Genomic DNA, 15,000 nt, shown 5'->3' with positions numbered 1-15,000 from the left:
TCTGAACACTCAGGGCTATAAAATAAAAAATATCGCCTAAAACCTTCCAGTGCAGCACTTCAAGTACCAGTTTTCAACTCATTCTGTACAGTGGTTCAGGAGTGCATATAGTCTGTCATGTACGACCCCAAAATTGAGCCAACAGTACCACTCGGGGTGGCCAAGGTTCATGGGTACTCTCTGCTATTCAGGAACACATTTCTGCCTGGTAGCAGTCTGTAAGTAATAGCTTTCACCCTGAAATATGATGTTCAAAATACCCCCTATTGGTTAAATTTTTAGCAATATGTATATGTTGTACAGACATACTAGGCTTCAAAAGATCACATGTAAGCTCTTGCAAACAGTTTATTTTGCATTTACACCCACCATACATTACACTGAAATCATCATCATCAAAATGAAAATAACTTGACTTTTCATCAAAATAAATGAACATAATCATGAAAATCATTAGCATCATCAATTGCAGAAGAATAATTAATAAAGATCAAGTTCATCCACATCATCAGCATCATCCTGCACAACCGTGTCCTCTCCCTCCTCAGATGGCTGGATGTCACATATCTTTAGTTTGCAGAGCTCGGAGCACCTGAGGTTATTCATCAAGCAAGTGCACCCAGGCAGTCGGCATGACCTGGAACAGTCACAAGAAAGGAGTTATATTACAGCTTCTGGAGCTGGGGTGAACTGTCTAACCAGTCAACTTTAAGTTTCTGCTTGCCATCATGTTCTTCATATTTCCAACCATGACCATTTGGTGATGGGATGTTAGGTCTGGCTTTGAGGCTCCTTCTCAATATGGCAGTTTGGGAATTTGCTCGAAGGATGTGCTTGTGGAGGGCATCCATACAAGGTGGCAACTGGTGAGGATCGGCTTGGCCATTTTTGCTGGTGAACAAGTGATAACGCAGCTCATTTACATTCTTCACACTGGACTTGGTAGCATATAGTCGGCAGGTAAAAGCCTCTAACCTCTCAAGGAGTGATGGAGATACTGTCCAGTCTTTTCCAATCTCTGTGAATATGCACTGAAGGTCAGAGTTTTTTGTCAACATGTTCCAGGAAGCAATCTTGCCACGTCCAGCTAGTGTGGTGACACTGTCACATCCAGTGAATCCAGTGAATCCAGTTCCAGTGAACGCATGCATTCCTATTAATGCTTTGCAGAGAGACGATCCTAGCATAGACGCGATTTTTTATATGTCCATGTAATGTGACTTTGCCTGGGATCTATATTTCAGATACAGTGTTGCACTGATGTCTTCCGTGAAGGCCATCAGGAGCAGAAACACATCAGTGTCATCAGCTACGAGTACAATAGACTGGAAGCCCTGAACTGCTGCATGTGATGCATGTAAAATGAGTAGCGTATCTGCCTCTTCTTGGGAAGAGCAGAGCTCTGGGCCAGAACACTTCCTTCGTGTGTGATTTTGAAGCAGTTCTCTCCAGAGGTTATATAGAGAACCTTTACCTCTTAGTTGTTCTGTGTATTTTAGCTGCTTCCACTCTTGTACAAGAAATTCAATGAGACTGGTTTTGTTTGGAGTTGCTCGGAGAAATTTCCTCCACTGGACTGCTGTCTGCTTTGCTGTGATGTTCTTCAACTGCATAGATTCAGTGTTTGATTGTCTGCCTCCTCTTTCCACTTATTTGATGGAATTCTCTCTGTACGTGTCAAAGACCATATCAACATGAGAGGACTGAGAAGCTTCGTTGACAGACTTTGAGAGTATGAGAGAGGCGATGTCACCAAACGTCTTGTACTCACTTTTTGTCTTGTGCACAAGTGCCATTCCATTAATGAGACAGGCCGACTTTGGTTGTATGAATTCCACGGGTGAGATGTTTTTCCTGAGTTTCTTGGCGAGAGCTGATTTGTTGGTTTTCCTTGGTATGCCACCTGCAGTGGCTCGGGACCTTGGAAGTGGACCCAAGGGATGCTTTGGAATCTTTCGCATGTCAAGCTGTCTTGTCTGTTCCATCACTAGAATATTGCCAAACAATTTGCTAGTTGATCATACAATGATTTCCTTTCCACTGCCAGACTTTAATCTTGTTGTTTTATTTACATCAGTGAAGGTTTTAAGCTTCAGCTTTGGAAGCCGGTCATAAAAATTCACTCAAGCAGGATCACTTCCTAGAAGGCATTGTATGCTGTTAGACCATGCGCGTTTGCTGTTGAAAGATCTGTGGTAACAGGCTCCTGGGCTACAGTAGCATTGCTTATGTTGATGAGGTCTTGCGATTCTGTGAAGGGATTTGTGAGATTACTGATGGCATCCACTCGTGATGAAACAGCTTGTTCATCCTTTGAAATACGTGATTGATGCAACTCAGCATGTTGTACATCAATGTGATTCATGGAAAGAATGTCTCTTAAAAGCCTGACATAGCCGCTTCTATACTCTGCAATGAGATAGTAACGAGAGACTGCCCTCGTATTCAGGCTGGATCTACAAGTTCCTCCAGGGGTCTTGGTGTCTTTGTTGACAGTCTGCTCAATTGTTTGGTCAACAGGTATTCTGCCAAAGGTGTTTTTGGTCCATTCGGTACAAAAAACATTCCTTCCATAAACCGCTCATACACAGCTGGATGCCTCTTTGGCAACTGAGACATTTCTGCATAGTAAGCTGTCAGGTAACGAGCGTAGTTAGTTTTATCAAAGGCAAAACACCAAGGAATACATTCACGAATGCATGCCATGTGCAACTGCCAGTTTCCTTCCCTCAATGCACGGATCAAGCCAAGTAAAACACTCACCATGTCGACATTGCTCATCCAGTATTCAGACAATGGGCCGTTGTCTCAATTCATCAAGATAGCTCAAGAAGTGATGCAGCAGTGTCTTTACCTGCTCATTTTCCAGGGTTTCTTCAAAAGTTGTCTGTGTGATATCATCATGCAGATCACGTACCACTTCTAGTCCTGCTTCCAAGGATGCCATGAGATTGGGGCAATTGTCCTGCATCCACAAAATCAACTGTTTCCAAGCCAGGCATAGCAGTGCTTCATAAATGTACTTGTGGGTTCTTACTGCCCTGTTATAATGACGACCTTCCATCACACTGGAAACCCAGCCATCAGCAACAACACCTGCTTCTAGAACAATGTTTTTAAGACCACTGTCTTGGAATATTTTATCAATGACTGAGGGGAGCTTAGAATGGTGTGGAATGTGCCCATTCTCAATATCACATTCTCGTATTTCTCGGCATGTTTCCAAGTGATCTCAGTAGCCTTTGCATATGGTGCTTGATCAAATACAAGAACAATCTCATCAAGGCTGAGCTGGTTTCTGATACTGACTGACTGACTGGTTGAGTATTTCATACACAGTAGACATGTTTGTGGCTGGTGCATTGATCATTGGAAGATATCCCATGTTGTCCTGTGAGACCTGTATGTCCCCCCTGGTTAAAATGTTGAATCCAGTCCATCCCATGACTGATCATCGCTATTGACCTGTTTTGAAAGAAACCAAATAAGATTCCTATTCAAAGATGTTTGTGTGACCTCTGTATAATCAGCATCAATCGTTTTCAAGCTGCGAGGTCCAATTCTTTCACCAGAAATATAGATGGGTAAAGAAACATCTTCGACACTGAGGCTCCGCTTCTTTGACTTCTCAATCTTGGGCAAAGGTTTTTTTCAGTGGAAAGGGTCTAAAAACCTTGGGCTGAACTGGTATGCCATTGACCCGATGTGATGTCCCTTCCCAAGTCAAAGTCTCTTCTAGTCTGTTAATGTTGTCCCATGCCAAAGTGGTAAAAACACCAGGCTGAATGTTTTCAGGCAGACAAACAATTTCATTAGTGGCAGCAATTTTCCTGAGGCAAAGAACAGTCTCATTTTCTTCAATGACTGTGTATGACACACCATGTCCAAGTCGATTTAACATCTGTATAACTTCTGTAATCTGTATTTCCTGTCAAGGCCTTCACTGCACATGGAAGTAACATATGCCTGGGTGGAACTTGAGACCCACAACTGACAGCGTACACTAGATCTTGTGAATAAGAATCTACATGCATTTTTATCCGTGTAGTTGGATTCGTTGGATTCATTGCTCCACTCAATAAAGCAAACAGGAACCCCTGAACCTCTTTTGGCACTTTGGAGGTAGATTCATCCCTGGCAGAGGGGAGGAATGGCCACTGCCTGGTCTTGACTTGAGATTTTATCACTGATCTGAGATGCAAGGCTGCTCTTTTCAGTGTATGGCTGACTTCTGTAGACATACTATGTAAGGTTTCAGGTCAAGTTCTGTTTTCAGCCTCACATTCTCTTCTGCAAAGTCATACTTGCTGAGGTTCTCAGAAAAGACTAGCAATTCTCCTTTGCTGTCAGGAAATATGTGAAGAGTATTGCCAATTTCAGCCTGTAGTTTTCGACGTATGTGCTTTCAGCCTGTACTTCGACGTAGTAGAGTCTTTAGGTGCAGACACCTCATGAGCATGCATATATGTTACTAGAAGATGAGTCAGCTCAGAGTGGGACAATCCGTGGAGACTGAAACAAGTCTCGTCTTATGTGTTGGAAGAGTTGATCATATGATGTAACTTCAGCTAGCTTGTATTGAGCATCAATATCACTTTCCGCTGTGTCTTCTTTATGAGCGGGGTTCTGAAGGTCTTTGCTATTGGTGTAGAGCCTGTAGCACGATTTATGGTACCAAGCCTCAGCAGCAACTAGTTCTCTTGTTGCCACAGCAAGAATACGTGTGTCCTGTCTCTGCATAGCGATGTTGCGAATCGTAGCATCAGCTTGAAGCTCTACACACTTTGTCAGTGGTTCTCTTGTTCGTGTTCCTTTAATGTACTTTGAAGTTTTCTCAGGTGGACAAAATATGCTAACTTTATCCATAACAGTTGAGCTTGAAGATGATGTTGACTGACGCAAACGTATTCGCTTTTTCTCAACTTCATCTTTTTTTTGTTGCTTCAAGTTTATCTAAGTCCCGTTTCATAGTGAAGAGCTTCTGACATTTCAGATGATAATGTCCTTGTGGTACCTGCCCTTCTTGTGCATTTTCTGCAATTTCCAGCAAAGGACAATGCTGTCATAACCTAGTAGCTCTTAGGAGGGAATTCCAGGATTCCAGATCCATCGGTGAAGTGAGACCAGTATGTGGATCCTCACCAGTCATGTGAATAATGCAAATCGTTTCCGTGCTGTCCATTTTTGAATTGACCTAAAATAAATAAAATTGCAGAAATGATCACAGCAATTTTGGAAGTGTCAAAAAGCAATAAAGAAGTCAGGAATCCTGTAATGAAAATATACAGTCACGTGAAAAAGTAAGTACACCCCATGTAAAGTTTTGACTTTTTCAACATATTTCAGCATATAGCTATTTAATCTTCATTTCAACAATATTGATAGATAAAGGTGATATGCCACTGATATAATATAACAAATATCATGAAACATTTACATTTTGTAGTCCATTGTATAATTTAAATAAACATAAATGCAAATTTCGCATGTGGAAAAAGTAAGTACACCCCTACATTTATCACTACTTAAAATACCTAAAATTAGAATCAGGTACACCAGCTCAGGTGCAAATGATTAGAACATCTTTAGAGACGATCTTGGAGGAACCTGTCTTATTTAAACCTCAGACATTTAGTTTGGTTTGCTCTTTGTTGTTGAAGAGTGCGGCGTCACCATGCCTAGATCAAAAGAGCTCTCTGATGCCTTCAGAAAGAAGGCTATAGATGCCTACGAGTCTGGGAAGGGATTTAAAAAGATCTCCAAACAATTTGAAATCAATCATTCGACTGTCTGGAAGATCATCTACAAGTGGAGAAGATTCCAAAGAACTTTTTAACTGCCAACTTGTTCAGGCCAGGCCGCCCCAGCAAGTTCAGCCTGAGAGCAGACCGCAAGATGCTGAAAGACGTCTCGAAGAAACCCAGGTTGCCATCACGGGACCTACAGGTAGCTCTTGCCACTGCTGATGTCAAAGTGCACGAGTCTACCATTAGAAAGAGGCTGCACAAATTTGATCTACATGAGAGGTGTGCCAGGAGGAATCTGTTGCTGTCCAGAAAGAACATCAGGGCAAGACTAAAGTTTGCCAATGAATACCTAGGCAAAGACAGCACTTCTGGAACAATGTGCTCTGGACATATGAGTCAAAGGTAGAGCTATTTGGCCACAGTACCAGAAGACATGTTTGGCGAAAACCAAAGACAGCATTTGACCACAAGAACCTGATACCAACTGAAAAGCATGGTGGTGGAAACATTATGGTTTGGGGCAGCTTTGCTGCATCAGGCCCTGGGCAGCTCACCATCATATAATCCACTATGAATTCTAAATTGTACCAGAGGGTGCTTGAGGACAATGTGAGGCCATCTGTCAGAAAGTTGAAGCTCAACCGAAGGTGGACCTTGCAACATTACAATGACCCTAAACATAGCAATAAATCCACCAAGGAATGGCTGAAAAGAAAGAAATGGAGGGTTCTGGAATGGCCAAGTCATAGCCTGGATCTAAATCCCATCGAGATGTTGTGTGGGGATTTGAAACGAGCTGTGTATGCAAGAAACCTCTCGAACATCGCACAGCTGAAATAATTCTGCACGGAGTGGGCAAAAATTTCTCCCAGTCGATGTCAGAGACTGGTAGACAGTTATAAGAAACGCCTACTTGAGGTTGTTTCTGCCAAAGGGGGAAATATCACCTATTAGAGCCAAGGGTGTACTTACTTTTTCCACATGCGAAATTTGCATTTATGTTTATTTAAATTATACAATGGACTACAAAATGTAAATGTTTCATGATATTTGTTATATTATATCACCTTTATCTATCAATATTGTTGAAATGAAGATCAAATAGCTGTATGTTGAAATATGTTGAAAAAGTCAAAACTTTACATGGGGTGTACTTACTTTTTCACGTGATTGTATACTGGTGAGAAATGTATATTTTATTTTCTATACTTTAGAAATTAAAGAATAGCATTTAGAGGTACCAGCGGGGTGTAAGCTTTCATTTGGTACCTTATTTATATGCATCTTATATTCAGTCATCACATATATGACCAGAATCCTTTGGAGTGTAAATGACTTCCAAGGACATTTGTACTAGACATCGAACTGATAGAGGGTCCTTTGAGCAACTAATTTTGAAATGACAGCTACTCATTTGAAACTCCTACCAGGCATAAATGGTATCCTGACACACAGTGCTATCAAATTATGCCAATGAATCTTGACCACCCAGTTGGTACAGATGGACCCCTCCACCTGACGGACTAATAGATGCCAAACAAACAAATACACAAACAAACAGACTTCTCAAATTATAGTATGATGATTCCAAAATTACTGTTTATCTCAGGTGTGTTTTCAAAATGCGAATCTGAAATATCTTCTTCCACTCTGTGTCCACATCCACCATGTTCCTCCTCCTTAAAACATTCCCTATCTCATTACATGAGCTCTCCTATTTTAATCCAACTCTTTTCCTGTACACCATTCACCTTTCTTACCACTTGCGATAATAAATGTGGCAAATCTTCATTCCAATTCCCCCGCTTTTGATGATCCTCAGATCCTGCAGATCCTTCGGAAGAAGATCTCTTTGTGTTGTATCCTGATCCCTTCACGGCTGCTCCTGACCCATTATCTCCAATGTTCCCTCCTGTGGGAGTCCAAGCTACAGTTTTGTCAACAGATGCCATCAAAGTTACCTGGGCTGACAATTCGTTGGCCAAGGGCCATCACCCAGGAGATGCACGCATCTACACAGTCCGCTGGAAGACCTATTTTTCCACCAATGTCAAGTACAAGGTTTGCCATAATTTTATCTCAAAAACGTTTCGATGTATCCTAATTATCATTGACCTTCAGCTTTGAGTTTTCAAATGGGACATGTGTCAGGATTCATGATTGATTATCTTTTCTGATATGGGGTTCATTGATGTATTCCTGCACATGAGGGAGGGTGGTGTCGAGGTGGGGGTGGAAAGAGTAAGTTAAGAGGGTGGATGCAAGGATGGAGTATCAAAAAAAAGTTAAAGCCCCCCTCCTCCTTGAAAACATTTGAGAACAGAAAAATATATGTCTAATCCAACGACATCAGGAAACTAGCATGGAGAAAATGTGACTATGGCAAGAAACTATACATGGAAAAGGAATGACACTCGTGTTGAGCTTTGCTGATGCAGGACCTCTTCCATTGGGGGGTGGGGGGAGGGGACTTGTTGACTCTCCTTCAGTTGACATGCAGAGATTTTAAAGGGGGTGCAAAAAATGCACTCCTGGTAGTTACATATGCAATTTTTTTCATGGCCCCTATCAAGTTTTAGATTTGAGTCACAATGCATTCGTGAATTTTTCGTTGCAAGCAGCTCTTGAAATGGGATATTATAAAAAGACTACTCAGATCTTATGTACAGGTGTTTGTTCGCCCATCCGCCTACGCAATAAGGTGTGTGTGTGTGTGTGTGTGTGTGTGTGTGTGTGTGTTTGTGTGTGTGTGTGTGTGTGTTTGTCCAGGCCATATCTATTTTTTTATTTCAGCTTTTGTCATCCCATTTTCAAGAGAACACTAATATTTATCAATTTTTCCTTTTTTTTTTTAGCTGTTGAGTTTGTCAAGCGGACGTGGACCGGCTTTGCATTTCGGGATGCTTTCTAGTTATATCCGCCACACTAACTCTCCTAAAGAGGTCATTATGAATAACATGCTTGTCGTTGGTCGGCTTTCGTGTCCATATCTTTCTACTGCTTATTGACTCGTATTCCCAAAGATGGCCAACACAACGGCATTGTCCTTCCTGGTGGATGGTTTGAAGCCCAGCACGTTTTATGAATTTTCTGTCATGGTCACGAAGGGTCGCACATCCAGCACGTGGAGCATGACTGCCCAAGTCACCACCAAGGAGGCCGGTAGGAATGCCTTCAAATATATTTAGATATTTATAAATCTTTTTCACTGCAACATTTTCATGCATATTCACTTCTTACTCACCCATGCTGTACAATGTGTCTCAGTACCCAAAATGTGCTTACTTTCATGGCATTTCCTTGGATATTGAACAATGGTGTGATTTACTTATCCCAAGAGGGTTAGAACCTAGCCTATATAATCGTCTCTTTCTCTGGCCCATCCTTTTCTACCACTGAGCTTAGGTATGGATGACTGGTTACAATGTTTGCGACGGAGTCTTGTCAGAAAGTGAAAGTGCCTTGATATTTGTTCCTCCGCTACCGACAACCGTCTTCAGCTTCCTCAACCCCCATATTGATTAATAAGACACCCTAGTGATGCCCCTTTGCCTGTTGCAGTTTTTTCCCCACTCCTCTTCTGCCCCTCCCACCACCTACCCGGAAACTCCCCCTCCTCCGCCCCCCCCCCCCTCCTTGGTTAGATTAAGTAATGGATTAATGTGGTGTTGATAAAGCCACAGGCATGATGGGCCAAATGTCCTCCTGTGTTCAAGTCAATTGTATCTTCTTGTATTTTCTCATTTTAATTGGGGTATAGAGGATGGAATGACCATGTGACTATTGAATGTGTCTGATCATCACGCATTTGGGAACACCCAAGTATTTGTGAGTGTGTGATTGTGAGCAACATCACATGTGTTTTGCAACCAATTGTGGACAAGACGACACAAGAAATGGCGGCCTTCATATAAATTACTGGCACAGTCACAGAAGTTTCATTTGCTACTCCATGGATCATTTTTCATACAACATTGCTAAGTGGAGAATTTGCCAATTATCAGAACGACTTGTCGTTGTTGGTCATTCCAAGCCAACTCAACCAGAAAAGGGGCATTTTTTATTACCTGGCCCTATCAGATTATGCTGGAAATATTGACCTGGAGGTGTTCGGGCACGCTGATTTCAAGAATGATCATCATAAATTTTATTTTTAATTTCCCTTTTAAAAATAACATTTTAATCTCGCCACTAAAAGCACTGTCACTTTTTATTTTAGATCTAACCCCAGACAATGCAAAATGGAAGTGAACCGCCAGTTTAGTTGGGACTATGTGCTTCTTTAACCTCACCAAAGTGACAATAAGCAATGCTTGAATCCATGACAAATGCAACTTGAAAGATGCAAAATCCACGGATAGCAAAATATTTTGATTGATTCTTATAGATCTCATCAAGATCTACTTTTATAGATGTGGATGATTTTTATGGAGCCCCACATGAGTTATTTTGGCCAAAATATGTTAAAATAGCAAAAAAACAAAACAATTCTGAAGGGGTTAATGACCAAAATCAACTTGCCAAAACTTGCCCTTGTCTGACACTTGCCAAAAGTGAGTTAGAGGCCACTGATGTTTTTCCTTGAAAACTTTATTGATTGTTTGTCGAATGAGGTGCTACGCATGGTTATAGCATGCAAGTTGGGCTCGGGTGATTTTTCTGGTCAAGGCCACTTTTTCACTTTTCCTTGACCTTTGCCAGGTCACAGGTCAAAGGGGAAAAAACTTTTTTTTAAAGAATCACTGGCATTTCTTAAACTTGGCGGACCCGAAAATCCCCAGGTGAATTGTTCTTGCAAAATCTGAGAGGGTCGAGCAACACCTCTGGATGAGTTGGTTTGGAATGACCCTTGTTCCTTATCACTCAGTGCGTGTGGTGCAAGCGGGGTTAAGCAATTGGTTCACTCTGTCTGTCCATCATTCTGTTTCTATGATCGAGGAACAACTTCAATTGAATTCCTTTTTGAGCACTGTAGAACATGAATCGGAACATGATTCGGAACACGAACCCACAGTTTAGCAGGATTTTGGCTCTGAATTTGGCAAATTGTACGTCCCGATCTCGTCCCGATCGTGCATGCACAGAGAGGAGTAAGATAATTACTTCAGTATGTCTGCCTGGCAGACATAATCAGACACAATTGAAAATCATTCCAAACAGGAATCTTACTGTTTGTAAGAATGTCATGAAGTACACAAACAACAGACACGAACAATTAATTTTACATGTTAAATAAGGTTGTATTAAAGAGTGGCGGACACCAGTGGCGGTAAACTTCCGATTCAAAGCTTTGTTTTGTTTTTAGCTCAACTGGAACTAAGTTCAGGGGAGCTTATGCGATGGTACGTTGTCCGTCCGTCCGTCAGTCCGTCCATAAACACTTGCAACTTCTTCTCCGAAACCGCTGAAGGGATTATGACCAAACTTGGCACAGATCATATTTGTTGTGCTGCGGCTAAAGTTTGTTCACGGCATTAAAAAAAAGTCGGGGTCTAAGGGGGTTTACCGGGGTCAAAGTGCATCCGGGTTTGACCCCACAGAATAGGAATTTGCTTTTTCCTCTGAAACTACACACACGATTTTAATGAAACTTGACCACAACCTTCACCACCTGTGCTGTATCAAAGTTTATTCACGACATTAAAAAATAATCCGCCCCTTTGGGGGACTACGGGGGGATTGCCCCCCAAAATAGGTATTTGCTTTCTTCTCAGAAACTACACACGCATTTTCGATGAAACGTTACCACAAACTTCATCACCCATGATGTACCAATGTTTGTTCAAGGCATTAGAAAAATTGGCGTCTGAGGAGGTACACGAGGTGGGAGTGGGGGGGGGGGGGGCGGGGGTTTGCCCCAAGATAGGTATTTTGTTTGTTTGTTTGCTTGTTTGTTTTAAAGTCTTAGGATTATGTTCGTATGATTCTACATGCTGCCCTGTCTTCTAGCAACCATTGAAATTATTTTAAAATACCTTTTAGTCAGTGCAATATACTGTTTATTTACCAGGTGAGCGCCAGGGGTATTGCCCCTATGTTTTTTACAGCCTTTTAAACTTTTATTTTATTTCAATTGATTTATACTGTATATATTAACACTGCAGAATACAAATTGCCTTCTTTGCATTTCCAAAAAGCTTTGGTTTAGCAGTACTTGGGCAAAATTGTACGCCATCTCGACCAATCAAATTTGCCGTGCTATCTCTCGGCGGAGTTATGGTGAGATTCAGCCAAAATGGTGGCACCTAGTGATGCAACGATCTGTTTGTTTTGTGCATAATTTTTCTCAAAGATTGTTCCAAAATTGTCAGTTTCTCCGAGAATAGTTGACAGAAGTTTCAGCTCTGGACTGTTCAGTTTGACCCATCAGCTACGTATTGTTGCCATCGTGCCTGCTATTCAAATTTCCTGAACGTAGCTAATATAGGTCCTGCTGGGAAATGCAAAGCAAGTGTTGAAAAGATCCTTCCCATGTCCTTTTCTCAAGACTATGTGGGGAAAGGTGTTCTCTGAACTCTCCAGTTTGTAAGTGCCTTAGGTATACAGTAATAGAAGGCTGATGCAAGGTATACCTTCACATTTAATCATATTATTCCCTTTCATTAGAGGAAACGGCTAAAACAATGTTCCGTGCAGTGGCAACCCCACCCCAGCAAGCCGTCACACAATGAATGCATTGTGGGCATAACCAATATGGTGGCAAGCATTGTGTTGTGCCCTCCAGAACAGTGATGTATGATTTAAAATTTTCGTGAATGGCAGATTGTACAAACTGAGTGATGTAAAGCTATTTTCTCAGTCATGTATCACCTTTTAGCTCTGAAGAGCCAAAATGAACATTGGCTTTCCAATTGGATTGAAGGTCTTTCCTTGTCACTCAGCATGAACTTTATTTAAGGCTGTAGCGGTAAGTTTCTGAGATGAGGAGAAATCTGCAAATTAGACGAGAACAGCAGGGAGCAGCTAACGAACACTCTTTGGATTGGCAGTTGTCAGGTGGGTGAATAGAATCGTAGTCATTACCAGCCAACACTTATCTTACGGGTACCAGCGAATTTCATCACAAGGCAGAGATGGCAATGAAATGAAATGTGACACTTTAATTTCATTGCGCACTCGTACATCATACCGTAATACACCTTCAGCTCATGGCTGTGTGTGTGTGTGTGTTGTTGGTTGTTATCTCCAAATGCGGGTTTCAGAAGGTGGAAAGGAGCCTTCCCAGGTCTCATTGTATCGACCATGGTGTGTGTGTGTGTGTGTGTGTGTGTGTGTGTGTGTGTGTGTGTGTGTGTGTGTGTGTGTGTGTGTGTGTGTGTGTGTATATGTATGTATGTATGTATGTATGTATGTATGTACATATATATATAGGTATATATATATTGTTGCGGTTTTGAGTTTTGGTAACAGTCAGTATAATAAAGGTTAAATTTCCCCCTCATAGTTAGTCATACAAACAACATGAAGCCTCGCGATAGTGTAGTTATCTCTTTGTATTTGTGAGAATAGTCCTTTTCCTATGTTAGTTCTGCGTTGAGTAGAGTAAGGAGAATAGGTCCTTCTCCTACTTCCATTGCCTTATCCCGCCTCCCGAGCCTCATGCCTCTTCGTGCTGTCTTTGGTTCTTTTGGCGCGAATTAACACGAGGCAGGCCTAGGAGGGTCGGGGCGGGACCGAATGAGGGCAGCAGAGGAGCTGACGGTAAGCGCGAGCCGCCAATCAGGGCTCAAAGGGTGTGGCGGCAGCACTGTGTCACAGGGCATGGTTGGAAGGTTCGAGAAGGTTTGGGGCGTATGAATATAAGCGGTTGCGCAAAGCCCCCAGGAGGACTCGCGAGCAGTTGGAGAGAGCGCGCGGTGAGCAGTGGAGTCCGAGCAGCAATTGAGGTACGAGGACTGAGTTGGCATTGAGTGGAGAAAGACTCGCATGAACCAGGATACGCGCTCATATGAAAGTGAGGCTCGGTTGAGCTTGAAGCTGAGCCATTATAGTGCATTGAGTTACCCGAGTGATAACGCGCTGTGTAACCGCCAGCCGTGCTGAGAGACGCGTACTTTTCCTTCCTACCTCATTGTCTGCTTTTGTTCGGGAGACGCGCTACGAGGATCCTTCCACCGCCTGCTTGCCTTCCTCGCGGGACGTGCTGGGACCGTGGAGAGCCGGACGGGGCCGTTCCTGGACGACCACGTCGGCGCGTTTGGCTCTGAACATCAACCTGCCTGCAATTCCCTGTGTGAGTGTGACGGGCCCGGGTCTGGGAGTTGAGAATAAGACTGTTTAAGTGCTGCTCTGTGTCTCTGCGTCTACCGATCATTGTACATACTTGTGGGAATAATAATTAAACCTGTGTTCATCCTTCCATTCGATCGTTCTTGTGATTTCCTCATTTACAAAGCGTGGTATGAGTTGAATCGCTCAAATCGGGTTCCACTACTAGAAAACTGCACGGACCACGTGGTACTCAATCCGCTCGGTGTACCCAAATCACACGTGGCTCGTGCGAGGCTTGCTTCCCCGCTTCCGTGGCGGTGCAGGGATTTAGGTACGAGCGAGACTTGGTCCTGAAACCCTACCTTGCATTTGCCCGGAAGAGGCGTTTCAAGTCTCTCGGTTCCGCCAAGCACAGAAAGAACAAGGGGCTTAATCCCCCCTTGGTAAGGGGAAAAAGGGTGGCGGAAAACCGTAACTATATATGTGTATATACAGACTTGGCATTTAATATGGAATATTTTTTTTGTGGGGGTGAACTTACTTTTCAAGATGTCTTAGAACCAAAAGTTCATTGGAATTATGTTGAAATTATTCTAGATTTTGTTAATGTGACCTTTAAAAGAAACAAAAACCACATTTGACATTTCGAAACAAATAAATTGATCCTTGAAAGTGATGTAAACTGATATCGAACTCAATTCATGGACAGTACTGTGTTAAACTTCTGTACGTTTTCCAGAAGTATCTCTTTATTTTGCACATTAGCCAAAATTTTTTTTAACAAAAACAAAAGTTAAATTACGACTGGGATTACGGACAGTAAAATTACAGTTCAGTACTTCGTGTAACCCCCACGAGCATTCAGGAGAGCACGTAGACGTTGAGGCATGCTGTTCACGAGATTTGCCAAGGTTTGGACAGGAATCGCTTGCCATGCAGTGACAATAGCCTGCTGCAATTCACGGACAGAGGTCAGCTGCTGGTCCAAGTGGTTGATTTGACGCGTTAATTCTGCCCACAAGTTCTCTATGGGATTCATATC

At 42.4% G+C, this 15,000-nt stretch overlaps 1 protein-coding gene across 1 annotated transcript in view; it reads left to right on the top strand.

Annotated features, from left to right (window-relative positions):
• Window positions 1-15,000, top strand: part of NEO1 (neogenin 1) — a 389,738-nt gene that overhangs the window by 254,120 nt on the left and 120,618 nt on the right. Inside the window, exons 17-18 of the mRNA XM_078773416.1 lie at window positions 7,570-7,808; window positions 8,771-8,909. Of these exons, the coding sequence (XP_078629542.1) occupies window positions 7,570-7,808; window positions 8,771-8,909 (378 nt within the window). The remainder of the gene's footprint in view (window positions 1-7,569; window positions 7,809-8,770; window positions 8,910-15,000) is intronic.

This window comes from Myxine glutinosa, chromosome 2, assembly GCF_964187855.1.
Source record: "Myxine glutinosa chromosome 2, kmMyxGlut1.1, whole genome shotgun sequence".
NCBI classification, from domain to species: Eukaryota; Metazoa; Chordata; class Myxini; order Myxiniformes; family Myxinidae; genus Myxine; species Myxine glutinosa.
This window is presented reverse-complemented; position numbering and strand designations above follow the sequence as displayed.